The 16801-nt window shown below is 32.4% G+C and overlaps 2 protein-coding genes across 3 annotated transcripts; one reads left to right on the top strand and one right to left on the bottom strand.

Moving 5' to 3' along the window:
- Positions 1-6253: 6253 nt before the first annotated feature.
- LOC120074068 (GDSL esterase/lipase At5g45920) lies at positions 6254-9822 on the bottom strand. Of its 2 annotated transcripts, XM_039027054.1 has the most exons (6): positions 9784-9822; positions 9420-9564; positions 9066-9308; positions 8302-8369; positions 8017-8181; positions 6254-6731 (listed from the first exon to the last, which is right to left on the bottom strand). In XM_039027054.1, the coding sequence occupies exons 2-6, from the start codon at positions 9516-9518 to the stop codon at positions 6569-6571; spliced, it is 738 nt and encodes a 245-aa protein (XP_038882982.1). In that variant the 5' UTR covers positions 9519-9564; positions 9784-9822; the 3' UTR covers positions 6254-6568. The 2 variants fall into 2 exon arrangements, with proteins under 2 accessions (XP_038882982.1, XP_038882981.1); XM_039027053.1 differs by lacking the exon at positions 9784-9822 and having other exon boundaries at positions 9420-9627.
- A 3487-nt stretch (positions 9823-13309) lies between these two features.
- On the top strand, positions 13310-16281 carry LOC120074501 (pyruvate decarboxylase 1). Its single transcript, XM_039027650.1, has 7 exons — positions 13310-13935; positions 14103-14266; positions 14448-15009; positions 15115-15203; positions 15442-15559; positions 15646-15834; positions 15921-16281. Exons 1-7 carry the CDS (start codon positions 13459-13461, stop codon positions 16089-16091), a joined length of 1770 nt encoding a protein of 589 aa, XP_038883578.1. The 5' UTR covers positions 13310-13458; the 3' UTR covers positions 16092-16281.
- Positions 16282-16801: the final 520 nt, after the last annotated feature.

Here is a 16801-nt window from a genome sequence, read left to right as displayed (position 1 = left end):
TTGTTTTGGACTATACATACTGTGTTGTCTTCGTAAAATATTGTTGGATTTTTACTAAAAGACAAGCCACATGTTTCACGAATGTGCTGAGTCATTGATCTTAACCATATACATTCTCGACTAGCCTCATCAAGAATTTCAGCATGATTTGAGGAAATGGGCCTATGGTCTGTTTCACTAATCACCAGGATATAACAGTTTTTCCACATATAAATAAATAACCTGTTTGAGATCTAGCTTTGTGTGGATTAGATAAATATCCATAATCTGCATAACCATCTAGATCAAAATTTAATTTGTCTGAATAAAACAAACACATATCAATTGTTCCTCGGAGATAATAAAGTACATGCTTAATTCTGTTCCATTGTCTTTTTTTTAGAAGAATTATATCTAGCTAATAAATTTACTGAAAATGCAATATCTGATCTTGTATTATTAGCATGATATATAAGTGCACCACTTTCACTAAGATATGGTACTTCAAGACCAATAAGTTCTTCATTATCATCTCAAGGTGAAAATATATCTTTCTTCACATCTAGTGAACGAACTTCCATTGTAATGTTTAATGAATGTGTTTTGTCCATATAGAATTTGTTTAAAATTTTTCTTATATAAGTTGACTGATGAACAAATATCATATCTGCTAAATGTTCAATTTGCAAGCCAAGAAAAAGTTTTGTTTTATCAAGATCTTTCATCTCAAATTCTTTCTTAAGATATTCTATTGCCTTTAAAAGCTCTTCAAGAGTTCCAATTATATTTAAGTCGTCAACATATAAAGTTATAATGGCAAATCCTGACTATGATTTCTTATAAAAACACACGAACATATTAGATTATTTTGATATTCTTCTTTCAACAAATATCCACTCAGACGATTGTACCATATTCGTTCTGATTGTTTCAATCCGTATAGTGATCTCTATAACTGTATTGAATACAATTCTCGAGAACTTGGTTTATATATTTCAGGTATTTTAAATCCTTTGAAATTTTCATAAAAAGGTCATTATTAAGATATCCATATAATATGTTGTAACAACATCTATAAGATGCATGTCCAGAATTTCTTACACAGTTACACCAACTAAATATTTTAGTGTAATTGCATCTAACATTGGGCAATACGTCTCCTAATAATCAATAATAAGTCTTTGTAAAAAACCTTGTACAACTAGTCTTGCTTTATATCTTGTGATCTCATTATTTTTATTTATTTTTCTCACAAATACCCATTTATATCCCACAGGTTTGATACATTCTAGTATTCGGACTACTGGTCCAAAAACATGATGTTTTGAAAGTGAGTTTAATTTTGTCTCAGTTGCTTCTTTCCGCTGAAGCAAATATTTTCTATGTTGACATTCTTCGACAGATTTTAGTTCAAAATCCTCTTTTTCAGATATAATATTAAGAGCAACATTATATACAAAAATGTTGCCAATAACTATATTAGTTCAGTTCTATCTTTTTCTTGTCATGATATAGTTTATTGAAATCTCATTATTATGTTTAGGTATTTCATCTTCTTAACTAATTCAACTATTAGTCATCTCCAGGATTTCTTCATGGATATTTACATCTTCAACCAAGTCTTTTTTACTATTTTCGATTTTTCTTTTTCGAGGATTTTCATCTTTGGAACCCATTAGTCTACCACGCTTCTAGCATGTCCAGACTCATTAATGAAAACTTGATGTGTTGGAATATCAATTTTTTATTGAATATTTGCAGCTGGTATATGTGACTTAATTACTTTATTTACATTTTATAAATGCATCTGGTAGCTGATTTTCTATATTTTGCAAATAAATTATTTTCTGAACTTCAAGTTCACATTGATCTGTACGAAGATCTAAATAAAACAATAACGATGCATTCCAGGTATTTTCTTTTTTCAACTTCTTAATTTCTCTCCTTAATTTTGAAAATTTTGTCTCATTAAAACGACAATAAAAAAAAATTGTGTAGTAACTACATCACTCGTCAAGGATTCAAGATATATAATAATTTATGGGGAACCATATCCAACATTTATTCATAACCTCCTTTGAGGACTATCTTAATACATTGTGGTGGAGCAATTGAAACATATACTGCACATCCAAAAATTCTCATATAGTAAATATTTGGCTCATGGCCATAAGCTAATTGCATTGGTGAGTACTTATGATAAGCTACAAGCCTAATATGTACAAGTGATGCAACATGCAAAATAGCATAACCTGATACAAATATAGGAGCTTAGCTCCCCGAAGTAATGGTCTAGCAATTAATTGCAAGCGTTTTATAAATGATTATGCTAAAGTATTTCGTGTATGAACATGAGCTACAAAATGTTCAACACTTATCTCAATTGGCATACAATAATTATCAAAAAACTTAGATATAAATTCAACAACATTATTAAAACAAATAGTTTTAATTGTATAATTAGGAAATTGTACTCTTAACTTAATTATTGGAGCAAGTAAGGTTTCAACTTCATAATAAAGCACACGTGTGACCATCTATTGGATGCGTCTATTAATACTATAAAATATCTAAATGATCCACTTGGTGGGTTAATAGGACCACATATATCACCATAAATTTGTAATAAAAATATAGGTGATTCAATTCCCACTTTAGTTGGTGATGATCTAATGATTAATTTGTCTTGAGAGCAAGCATCACATGATAATTTATTAGATTGAAGAATCTTCTAGCTCTTCAATGGATGTTCATGTGAATTCTCAATTATTCTTCTCATCATTATAGACCCTAGATGACCCAATTTATCATGTCAAATAGTAAATATATCTGGATTCATGAACTTCAGGTTCGTTGTTACTTATATTTCAATTACTTGTATATAAGTATAATATAATCTAGAAGATAAGTAGACAACTTTTCCGGTATATGTTTTTCATTTGAGACACTAGATATAATATAAAGATACTCCACATTGTTCTTACTATCAATCTTAGTGTTATAACTATTGTAATGTATATCTTTAAAACTTAGTAGATTTATCTTTAATTGATAAACAACGCATCGTTCACTGTAAATTTTGTTCCTCTAGGCAAAATAATATTTGTTTTTCCAAATCCTTCAATTAGATTTGCAGAACCTGATATTGTATTTACTTTTGCTTCTAGCATTGTCAATTTAGAAAAATACTTTCAACTTGTAAGTATTATATGCATAGTTACACTGTCTACCAGACATAAAACTTATTGCTCATTTTTTAATCACACAACATATAGAAACTATTCATGATTCTCCATTAAACAAAATAATTACATAAATGAAACAAAACTTGAAATATTAAAAATTCAATCTTAGATAAAGAAAAAAAATGAAAGGTCGATAGATTCTTAAAGAAAAACAACATTAATCTTACATATTTTCAAAATCAAAAGAAGTACTTATCATTCCATCAAATGTGCCAATTTTCTTCTCGGGAGATTCAAAAGAGTCTACCACATTCAAATTTTTCATATTGGATGGGGTCAAATATATCACTATCCTGATAGGCAATTTGCTTCCACATTTTTTCCTTTTTCTCTTAGGGAAGCTTGATAGAGATTAAGTATTTTGACGTATGATAGGTACGTGACAATGTCTAGTTATTTTGCATTGAAAGCATTTATTTTCAACACTTTTTGAACTCTTATCATATGAAGTTTTTCCTTTATAATCATCATTTTGTGTGGTTCTCTTGAAATTTGGATAATTATAACGACCTCCATGAAAAGAATAATTATCTTTTCCTCCATCGTAGTCACGATCTCGACCACGACCACGACCATGATCACGATTGTTAAAATTTGCAGCATTCACTTTTTTAAGGAATGGTGTTGCTTCAGTTGACTGAGATTCATGATTTTTCATCAATGACTCGTTATTGTGCTCATCCACGATATGAAATTAATTCAGAATACTTTTTAAAGCCCTTCTCTTAATATTGTTGCTACGGGAGCATATTCGAGACATGAAATGTAGAAAATGTCTTGTCTAACATATCTGCATCAAGAATTTTCTCTTCACATAACAACAATTTTGAACTGATTTTAAATAATGCAGAGTTGTAATCACTTATTGATTTGAAATCCTGTAGCCTCAAATGCATCTATTCATAACGAGCTTTAGGAAGAATACAGTTTTCTGATGATCAAATCTTCCCTTCAAAATTTTCCACAAAATGCGGGGATCTTTTATTGTTAGATATTCCATTTTCAATCCCTCATAGAGATGATGATGAAGGAAAATCCTGGTTTTTTCCTTTTCTTGACTGGGTGTTGTATTCCCTCTTTAACTATTTCTCCCAGGTTCATAACATCCAAATGTATTTTGGCATCAAGCACCCATGACAAATAATTATTACTATTAATGTCAAGGGCTGCGAAATCAAATTTTGTAAGTTTTGTCATGGTTACACTATCATAAAGAATTGTATTTATATTAGAAATTTAATATATATCGAACATGCAAAACAATATTTAATTTCACCAATTATAACAGAAAAATGACTTGCTTTTAGAATCTACCTTTATCAGGAAAACGATAGAGACTCGTGCTGATAATGTATTGTGAAATTGAGGCACAATGGAAACACGAAAATTAATATATTATAATATAATAAAATATAATATAATATTAAATATATAAAATAAATAAGTAAAATTTAGAAAAGAAATAAATAGGATAACAACGAAATTCAAAGTGGAATTATGAAATAGATTTTCTCACCGATGTGCATACTTTCAATATCCACATAATGCCACTATTTATAGGCAAAATGACAAGTATGTAGTGGAATTACATAGACATTAAGGATGTATAATTACAGGACACATGGACTATGAAAAATGACACATGAGGAGATGAAAGAATAACAAATAGTTTTAGCACCCGAAAAATTGGACATCTATTTTTATAATATATATAAAATATCCCACATTTTAAAACCTAAAAGTAGGCCAAACAAAAAAAAGATATTGTCCGTAAATCTTTTTTTGGCATGGTCTTTATGTTTTTGTCCTTAGTAGCATGACCTAAAAATTTAGGTGACGTAATATAGAAGTTTCTTTTTCCTTCATCCTCTTCTTTTTAACATTTGTGCGTTTTTTTTTAAGAATAATATTTATCTACTTTTAAGCTGTATTATAAAACAAATTTCCAAATTCCATTATGTTAAAGTATGATTTATATATGTATATTTTAACGTTGTAGTTATTATAATCTCATTTGCTGATTCCTTTCGTTTTATTTGCATCTCTATATTAATTACAAATTGGCAGTCTACATTACGTTTGAATGGTTAATGTCAATATATAATTTAATTGGTCAAGATATTAGTAACAATTATTAAAATCGATATGATGTTTCAAATCTCAATCCATCATCAAATTATAATACCAAAAAAAATGTCTACCTGAAGCGAATATATTAATTAATATAAAAAAGTATGTGAATTTTAAGGTGTATTTAAATTATGTTATTGAATTTTAAAATGTTGAATTTCATTTTTTAAATCTTAAATTTAATTGGTATCAAAACAATCATTTTCTCTATCCTAAATGAAGATGAATATATGACACGATAGTGACTTGTAAAATTGTTGTGCACATAGTAAATGTATCAGGTTGTAATTATGTCGTATCACTTTTCGTACGTATAGATTGTATCCTAATTTTATCGATAAGTTATTTTCAATTGTAGTCAATATTTTATTACAAATAATTCCGACAACTTTTGGGAAAAAGAGATATTTACATATTATAGACATTTACCTGATTTTAGTAGAAAGACACATTATTCGAGACAGAAAGAAAACGATAATTGAAATAAATCTATGCTTTTTGGTGAAATTTAAGGGGAAAAAAACCTTCTTTCTAAGGTGAATCTCCAATTAATGAAACCTCATACTTTAATATAGATCGAGTCTTTCTGAGGTGAATCTCCAATTATTTTCCCTATTCTCTCTACATACACACCCCACCACCCCCCCCCCCCCCCCCCCCCCGGTAATATGAAATCGGTGTGTGACACTCTCACAAACATAATCATCATGCTAAAGCTTTTCTCCCTTGACCCCTCTCTTCTTCGATTCGTAATTAAAGAGGTTATTGGATTTTACTATAATAAATTTTTTCGCATACTGTGACTTTTCCATTCTTAAAAAAAAAAAAAAAAAAATAAAATAAAATAAAATAAAATAAAATAAAATAAAAAAAATGTTAAGGACAAGTTCATCCAAAAGTTATCATACCAATTATCCATCCAACTTTAAATTGTATAATTGAGGGGGAGTCCATTTATTTAATGAGAGACCTGCATTCTCACTCACAATCCTATAAATGTCTATAATAAAGCAGTTGTGAAAGAATGAAACAACTCCTAATAGTAAGCATTATTATTCTGAACAATATAAATCATTTGTAGAGGAGTTTCAGTTTCATTCTTACATCTCATAGGTTGTGAATAAGTTGCAGTCGCTCTTCAATGACATCCTCAGTTTCAGTTAATTGATTAACATGACCAGGCGGCTATGGCTGAGCTGCATCAGTCAAGATTATCATAATTCTCCAAAAGCTTTGAGAGGATTATTAGAGTCTATTTCTGAAAAAAGTGGAAGCTCAGCAGGCAGCTTTTCTGGACTCAATCCTTCTTCTTCCAGCTTCTTGACAACTTCCTCGAACACAATTGTGTTGCCATTTCGAGTCAGGTGCAGCCCATCACTGCAAACAAATGGATAGATTAGGTTCAGATATTACAGAGCAAGGAGTGAAAGGTTTCTCGTAATAAGTTGTCCTTATTTCTATCAAATCAAGATACTTTTAATACAAAAATCTGATTGGATAGCGAGTTTTTCAAAGTTATTTTCTATTTGAGTTTGTTTTCAAGGGCCTTTTCAACTTGAGAGGGACTAAGGTTGAGACAAAACACAAGCCAGGGATAGTATACATAAATGCACATTTATTATAAACTTGATCATAAAGCAGTTTCTAAATATTTGAAGAATAGACACCCAAACAGCACCTTAAGCAGAACCATAAGCAACAGATATGTCATAGGCCTTTTATAAACTCAGAGCAGCCCCAATTAGCTGCGCTGGCTCGTTTTGCGGCCTGTCTCAATATAGGCCTCCAATTTGGTATACCTATTCAAGAAGAGAAAAGAACCGATGTTTTTTTAGTAGTCATTTGGTTTTTGATCCATGGTTTTTGAAAATTAAGCTTATAAATACTACTTTTATCAGTGAATTTCTTTCATTTTGTTGTCTACTTTTTGTAAATGTTTTCAAAATCTAAACAAATTTTTTAAAACTAGACAAAGTAGTTCTCAAAAACTTGTTCTAGTTTTTGGAATTCGGTTAAAAAATCAAATGATTCCTTAAGAATATAATCATTATAAAGGAATTATGAAAAAACAAATCTAATTTCAAAAAATCGAAACAAAAACCAAATGGTTATCTAATAGAGCTTAAATAATTTAAAGTAGCTTGTTGAAAAAGCAAAGCGGAGGGATAGGAGTAGTCTATTAGCCGAGGGGAATATTCACACAGGCGTTAGGTGTGACTTGTGAGGGGAGTGTTAGTCCCCTCTAACTATGTGTTTTATACTGAGTAGCCCCATTTTTGTTTTGTTTTAGCTATCTGAATAATAGCACGAGAAGCGTTTCAATCAAGAGCCAGAGATTTAAAGCATGCAGAGTAGAACTGTTAGGAAAGAGAAGTTTTGACAGATCCTAACTGCCCACCAAAGAGGAGGGGAAAATGGCAGCTTAAAATTAAGCAATCTATAACATCTAATTCTATGGCTACGTGATGTGACAAAAATGTGCTCATGGCCAAGTTTACAAATTTTAATGGCCTGAAATAATTCCACATCTTGTTAATTCCAGGAAAATCTATACAGAGTTCGCAAAACATTCGAATCATATGGTAATGATGTGAGGAGATTATCCAAAGCAACTGCTTAGTAAAAGATATCAGCGCAAACATAAGGGTGAACTCATAAATACCTTAAACAAGCCTTTTCCCAGCCAGGAACTTGCTGCATCTTAGTCCAAATATCAATAACAGAAATCCCACATTCTGCAGCAACAGCAATGCAAGCCTTGGCATAATCACCAGCTGCATTGTTAGTCCTCTCAGGCTCATTTAATGGATTTGAAACGTAAGGGTTCCTGCAGAGATTGTATCATTTTGTGATTTCCCATCATCAGAAGTACGATTTAAAAACTCAAGACTCGAGATCTCTCAAAATAATTTGAGCTAAACCAAGACAGTAGGAGAGATAACCATACTGTAAACGCCCTTCTTCATCAATAGGAGGAGGAGTGATAATCAGAATACGAGTTGCAGGCCATTTCTTCTGCAAATCCAATAGAAGCAAACTCAGACTCTATTTGAATTGCTAAAAAGAGAAGTTAAATAGATAAAATCATTGTGTTTTTGTTTTGTTTGTGAATAGTAGAACATGTAGGCACCACAATCAAACCACTAACTTAATTTCAGTAACAAAAAGTTTTCACAAGAAGATTTAGAATAAAGGTATAGTCCCATCATAAAGTAAAACTTTACTTGCAAAGCATTTAACATTACAGTAAGAGAATCCAACAAAAAAAAATTTCTAACCATCAAAACAAAACCCAATTCAAAGTGATCTTCTCTATTCATGCCAACCAAATGGGTGTCTTCCCTAAAAACTATTAAGTAAAAAAGCTGCTAATTTTCCTTAGACAAAATATTAGGACAACACACATATTTCATTTCTTTAAACGGTATAATACCATCCCCTGACCGCTTTGGGCCTAAAGCTCACATTGTTTTACTTTTAGAACATACTGATAACTACATTACCATTCATTCCATATGCATATAACATCTTCTCCAATTCTAAACAATGATCAAAATCCAACATCTGGGCACATTCCTTTCCAACAGATCCTTGGTTAAATCAATGGAGAATGTACCATGTAACTCAAAATAGCTAATATTATGGCAATGACAGATTATAAATATGTGGGGCAAAGAACATGGCAGTCGTGAGAAGCAAGAAGATATATACCTTGAAAAAGGAGACGATTGAAATGAGATTTTGCTTGTATTCATGAAGGGGCACATGTTGGAAGGCCCCATATCTATCTGGAAGACAAGCGTCATTAGCTCCAAAGAAGACCGTCGCGGCAAGCGGCGAGGCAGCGCCGTCTCCGCTACCGCCGTGTTCTTCTGATGATGGGAAGACTCGTTCAATCACCTTAAGCGCCCATCTCGTATTGTAGCCACTGTATCCTCTAACCACCACATCGGCCTAATCACATTCAAACAATGAAAAGCACCCAAAACTTTTTCAGATTCGAATCAGACATGAGTAAAGATGATGAAAGCGAAGTTGGGAATTAATTTGTATAACAGCCAATACCCTGCGAGAGAAATGATTGGCTAGAGCGGATCCCCAGCCGCCATCAGCAAAAGAAAATTCTGTAATGGAATCGCCGAAAAGATAGATCTTTGGTCTCATCTTTCAAATGGCTTATTTCCACATAAACGGCCCGAAATCTAGCAACCTGCAGATATTGAATCTCCCACAAGATTGGTAAAATGGGGAAATACAAGCACCAAATATTTTTTGATTTTTTTCAATACCGTAAATTTTAAAAGTTTATATAAAAATATATATATATACTTTTTCAAACAATTTAATCTCATGACTTCTAGCAAACTTAGATCTCAATACAGGAAGATTTGGTTACGGAGATAAAAAATGGTCCTTGAAGATCTATTACCTGTCTAATATTTTTTTTCTCTTCTTCTTTGCCCCTATTATTTTGGTACACTTCTTTTTAATTCTTAAAAAAAGAGGTTTCGAGAAGATTTAATTGTCTGAAATAAAATTTCTAAATCTACGAATTTAACATAACTATGTAAAAAAAAAAAAAATTATATTCTTGTTGGCATTTCTATAATTTAATTATCAAAATTATGAAATTTTCTCTCTTTTTTTTTTTATATTCTATTTTTACCATATTTCGAAAATGACTTATATAATATTACTAGTCATAGTATAGATATTATGAGGATGACTATTTTACCTCTTCTTTATTTCTTTGTATTTTACAATACAAAGAAGAGGTATATTATTAGATTGAAGATGCAACCTAAAAAGAACCACTTCCGAGCCGAAAATATAAATGGATTTTATTTTAAAATATAAAAAAATTGGAAAGTGACAGGTTGGAGATGTGACCTTTTTATGACCAAGAATAACTAGAAAAAAATAAAATTGGATGCTCTTTAAGCTTTCTAATCTTGTAGTTGCTTTTTTTTTTTTTTTTTTTTGGTAAGTAAAGCACCTAAAAATTTATGAGCTGATAGCACACAAAATAATTAGAGATTTTTACATAAATAATCATAGATCGTAATTTCCAAAAATATATTTTCTTTTTTAATTTTTCAATGAAGGCTTTTTATAATTCTGGTATAGATTTACCTTTTTTAAAATTTTGGTGCATAATTGTTCTTTGTATAATTATTCATTTTTTTTTATTTATTTTCGTTTTTGGTCATTGAATTAATAATGGAGAGAGAAATTGTATTATTATGCATTTAATATAATTTTTTTAACATTTTCAATTGGAAAGAGAAAATTTGAAATTTTTTCCTTTATTTAATTTAATTGGAGAGAGAAAATGCATTTAATGATATTTTATTTTCTAATTTTGTTGGTTTCGCGTATTGTATTTTTTTTTTACGAATTCTTGGTCATTTAAAATATATTTCGAAACATTTTGTTAGGTATTTGAAAATATTCTAAACAAATATATGAAATATACCACAATATATAAATTAGATATTGATTCAATTCTTGACATAAATCATCATTTCATTTTCTATGTTAATCTTTTATATTATGTGGTTGATTCATGTTTGTTCACTTGTACATGTAATATATTTTATTGTTTATTTGGAAACATTCTAAAAAATTTATGAAATATACTAGTAAATATATTTTATATCTACTCAAATATTCATAGTTATTTTTAAATATACCTTAGAACTCAAATCTCAAATACTTTTTTATATGTATGTCAATATATTTTATTGTTTATTTGATATATATATCCCAAGTATTATGATATATATGCACTTCTAATTAGATATTGATATTTTGTTGCTTTGACATGTATGTCTCTATATCTTCAAACATCATTTTAGATGTTAACAAATATTCAAACCAATATATCAAATATACTAGTAAAATGGTAAAACATTTTTCAATATACCAACGTATTTTTAAATATACAAGTAAAATGATTTTTTTATATATATACCATATTTTAGATTGATGGTTATTTTTAAATATAAGTTTAGAACATTTTGCCTTAGATGTTTGCAAATATTGTAAACAATATATGAAATATACTAGGAAGATTGAAAACGAATATATATAAATCACAAATGAACTTAATGTTCAATATATATTAGTGTATATATCATAATAAATAAAGTAAATAAAAAAATCAAAGAAATATATCAATGTGTATATCGAAAAACCACCTTATATATCGAAAAAATATATATATATATCACAGTACATATAAAAAACCACCTATATATTGAAAACAAAAAATCACCTATATATATATAAAAAAAAACTCGTATGATAGTATATATTATAGTATATATAAAAAAAGCCACCATATATACCTCCGTCGATCGTCGTCATCTAGAACTCCAAGCAAATGATTTATCCCATGTTGGATTAGTTCGCCCCACGCAGAATTTGCTTGCCTAGGCCGGAAAAATCACCCCACGCTCCTAGTCCGACGTCGTACAAATCTCCTAGCCCGACGTCGTAAAAACAGCCATGTGCCATATCTACTCGCCACATGTCAAAGATGTGTTGAATCTGCTCACCCCACATTGGAAGATTTGCTCTATACACCGCATCTAAAGAAGAAGGCGACGACTAGATCCTGGTAGGCGCATCGTCAACGGTGGCAAGGTGGATGGATATGGATGGAGGGAGATGACAACGATGGCAACCGACAAAGGGAAGTGGTGACGGTGGCAAGGTGGACAGAGAGAGGCAGCGACAGAAAGAAGAGAGCAAGAGTTTTGAGAGAGAAATTGAAGAATATGAAATGTGAGTTGGATATGAAAAGATGAGAGAGAAATGAAATTATTAAAAATAAATTAGAAGTTGGTGAAATATGAAAAGTTTTTCACTTTTAAATTTTTTTTAATGTTTGGAGGATTAAATGGTAAAAGACCACTTATTTTTTTGAAAATATGAAGTTCACCGTGACATTTATGATGAAAATGAAAAGTACAATTTGTAATATTAAGTTATAATTATGAGTCATCATGAGTCCAAAAATAGTTTGTTTTCCAAGTCCTTTTGTCAAAAAGAAACCTAAAATGAGCTATTTTAATCAATTATCCAACCCTTTCTAATCACAAGCTTGATAAAATTGTGCAAGGAATATTTTGTATAAAAGGATTCGCACGCAAAACTCTAAAAAACCGGGCTGGAAATGGAATAGACATTTCGCCCAACTGTTCGATGTATTGCCTCAACAAATTATTTTGCATCCATTTGATCAACGGTCAGTATGGAAAATTGAACTTGTTGAAATCCAAGGATCTGTTCTTGAAGTGCATTCCGGCCCAGTTGTAGTTTAATAGTAGAGATCATCTACGTGGGAAACACTTCTATAAAATAACATCAACATCATCGACTCTTCCCTTTTACTCGGCCTAATTAATGGGCCAATTCAGAAAGGCTAGTTATTTTGATGGCTCATCGATGGCAGAAACAATGGATACACAAAGAAAGGAACTATATTTCTGATCTGACCATCGAGAAGTTTCATTCTTTTGACAAAAGCACAAGAACAGGCAAGAATTTTCATATGACAGTCGTCATAAACAGCGGCATCACATTTGGTTTCAGGTTTGAAACAGGGGTCAAACCTCATTACCACAACAGTCAACGATAATACAGAGGAGATATCTCCCATTATAAAAAGAGATTTTTAGGAATAATCAGATGCACCCTGCCCCAGGTTAGACCAAGATCTTTCTTTCTATGTTGAGCTCCACCCCAAAATTGCAAGTTGCTAATTGCTATTAGGTACATGAAAAGTCGGATTATTTTAAACGTCTGGAGCCAAAACCACAGTGCTGACAAACAAGTTGTAAACCGGTCATGGTTTTGTTTTAAAATTAACATATTCAAAAGAATCCACTGTTTAGAAAGTTGGCCTGTTTTTTAGACGAGGATAAATGATGAAGTTTCACTTTAGAATTTATCAATCATCCCGACGCCCACGGTTTTCAGAAACCCATCTCGAAGTTTCGAGCTTTCCCCATTCTTCAATAATCCTATAATAAGAACACCACCCACAAATAGTAACTTCAAATCAGAACTTTTAAACCTCTGACTTACGTTTATTCACATGGAATCTGCTATTTCAATTGGCTCTGGGGCTCCTCCCACTTCAGTTTCAGTGCCGGTGGCTCCCAATGCCTCAAGCGGCACGCTCGGCAGTCACCTCGCTCGGCGGCTCGTCGAGATTGGAGTCAGTGATGTGTTCTCTGTTCCTGGGGATTTCAACTTGACCCTTTTGGATCACTTGATCTCCGAGCCCCAACTCAACTTGATCGGTTGCTGTAACGAGCTCAACGCCGGCTACGCCGCCGATGGCTATGCTCGAGCCAAGGGCGTGGGTGCCTGTGTTGTCACTTTCACTGTTGGTGGGCTTAGCGTGTTGAACGCTATTGCTGGTGCTTACAGTGAGAATTTGCCTGTGATTTGCATTGTGGGTGGCCCAAATTCCAACGATTACGGCACTAACAGGATCTTGCATCATACAATTGGCCTTCCTGATTTCACCCAAGAGCTTCGATGTTTTCAAACAGTCACCTGTTACCAGGTATCTCTCAGATCTTTCAAAGCTTTTTTTAATGGAAATCTGCTTTTGGGTTTTACTTAAGAAGCTGAATAAGTGTCAATTCAAGCATTAAACTCGACAAAAGTGAATGAGTAGTTAATGTGCCTCTAATATGGTTTAGTTGAGTTTATTAAGTGGTAATGTGGCAGGCAATTGTGAATGATTTGGACGACGCGCACGAGTTGATAGACACTGCGATTTCAACTGCTTTAAAGGAGAGCAAACCTGTTTATATCAGCATAAGTTGCAATCTTCCTGGAATCTCTCATCCAACTTTTGCTAGAGATCCTGTTCCCTTCTTTCTTGCTCCAAAGTATGATCATTCTTCTTCAATTATATTCCCTTTCCTTTAGAATGATGATTGGTTATAGTTTGCTAATGACCATTGCTTCAATTGAAAGTTATATTCAATATCAATACATTTATAAGTATATATATGTTTGAGAATTTGTGTCATCTGACATAAAATTCTGGATTCACTACTGTTGTCACAGAATAAGCAACCAATGGGGGTTGGACGCAGCAGTTGAAGCAACTGCAAATTTTCTGAACAATGCAGTGAAGCCAGTGATTGTGGGGGGTCCCAAGCTAAGAGTGGCAAAGGCACAACGGGCCTTTGTCGAGCTCGCGGATGCAAGCGGATATCCGATTGCGGTTATGCCGTCTGGGAAAGGGCTGGTGCCAGAGCACCATCCACAGTTTATAGGGACGTATTGGGGTGCTGTGAGCACCAGTTTCTGTGGGGAGATAGTTGAATCAGCTGATGCTTATGTCTTTGTTGGGCCTATTTTCAATGATTACAGCTCTGTTGGGTACTCTTTGCTTGTCAAAAAAGAGAAAGCTGTGATGGTGAATGTGAACCGTGTGACCATCGGCAATGGCCCATCCTTTGGCTGGGTTTTCATGGCTGATTTTCTAACTGCATTGGCCAAAAGATTGAAGAAAAACCCCACTGCTCTTGAGAATCATCACCGAATATATGTCCCTCCTGGTATGCCTCTCAACTGTGCAAAGGACGAACCTTTACGAGTCAATGTTCTCTTCAAACATGTTCAGGTCAGCCATGGAATTAAAATCAAAACTTTGAATGATTAGAGGATAAAGTTTCAAATTTCGTGACGATGGGTTTTTTTTTTTTTTTTCCTTTTTAATTTCCAATAGCAAATGTTGTCCGGTGACACTGCGGTAATTGCTGAAACTGGTGATTCATGGTTCAACTGTCAGAAGCTTCGTCTTCCTGAAAATTGCGGGTGAGCCTGGTTATTCAGTTGTAGAATGCCTTGAATTTATTATTTAGTGCTAATAAGCACATGATCTCGCTAATAATAAACTGATTTCTCCCTTTGTCTGTTAGTGAATCACAGAAATCACTATGTTGATTTTTACTGTTTACGTTTTCTCACTTTCTTTATTTGTCAATTTCATAATATGGTTTCGGAAGCTTTTTTGAGTTGCAGAGTCGTAACCCTTTTGTGTGGCTGTGTTCAGCTATGAATTCCAAATGCAATATGGATCTATTGGATGGTCAGTTGGAGCCACTTTGGGATATGCTCAGGCCACTAAAGATAAGCGTATAATTGCCTGTATTGGTGATGGGAGTTTCCAGGTTTGTGGTTAGTTAGATGAATGTATTTGATTTATATAACTCGAAATTAAGAATCTGAAATCCATGTTAAATCTTTGGGTTTTCAGGTTACGGCACAAGATATTTCAACAATGATTAGATGTGGGCAAAAGACAATCATCTTCCTCATCAACAATGGCGGATATACGATTGAAGTAGAGATTCATGATGGTCCATACAATGTTATCAAGAACTGGAATTATACTGGATTGGTCGATGCCATCCACAATGGTGAAGGAAAATGTTGGACTGCCAAGGTTAGCCCAAAGTTTTAACTCAAACATTGGTCATAGTTTAAGCTTTTGAGTTGAGTGTTTATTCAACTTTTACTCGATTCTTACAGGTACGAACAGAGCAAGAACTAATAGAAGCAATTGCGACAGCGAACGATGAGCACAAAGAATCTTTGTGTTTCATCGAAGTTTTGGTGCACAAAGATGACACGAGTAAAGAGCTACTAGAATGGGGCTCTCGTGTAGCTTCTGCCAACGGTCGCCCTCCAAATCCTCAGTAACTGCCTGTTGAGTAACATCAAATGGTGAATAAAGAGAATAAAAATAGCAGAGTTTTTCATTCATTGTATGTTGCATGTTCAAAAGGAAAGCCTGCTCTGTTCTTTGGTTTTGTTGTAAATGCTTGGGTTATGGGTTTCAGTGACATTTTACACCGTCCAATCAATTAAATATTTTATGTTTAACTATCAATCATTGTTGGGTGCATGTGTTTTTCTCAGTACTCCAGCCTTTGCGGGGTACATTGACATTTGTCTTAGCTACTTAGAGAGCATCTGGGATATGAAATGAAATTGTTTAAGATCTGTTTAGATTGTTCAGAGAAAAATATGTTTCTTTTTCTTTTTCTTTTTTTTTTTGAAAAAGTCATTTTTATTTAATTTTTTTATAAAAACTGTTTAAAATATATTTTAAAAGTATTTTAAAAGCTATTTTGAGTGATTGTGAAACACTTCAATTTTTTTCAACATGACTTATTTTCAAAATCAAACACTTCAAAAATTAAACAAAACATAATCTTTGTCTAGTAATTGTTGAGTTTGGAAAGTTGTCAAGTTTGAAGGAAGTTGTTTAGTTGTAGAGTTTACATTTAAAAAGTCAATAAGTTACTGATGTTTTTTAGCCGTGGGTTTAAGAATTTCTTGGGTCAAATAACAAAGTGGAGTTCTCACACAACTCCCCCAAACTCGCCCTTGTTGGTAATTCTACTCCT

Source organism: Benincasa hispida, chromosome 3 (genome assembly GCF_009727055.1).
Source record: "Benincasa hispida cultivar B227 chromosome 3, ASM972705v1, whole genome shotgun sequence".
Classification (NCBI taxonomy): domain Eukaryota; kingdom Viridiplantae; phylum Streptophyta; class Magnoliopsida; order Cucurbitales; family Cucurbitaceae; genus Benincasa; species Benincasa hispida.
This window is presented reverse-complemented; position numbering and strand designations above follow the sequence as displayed.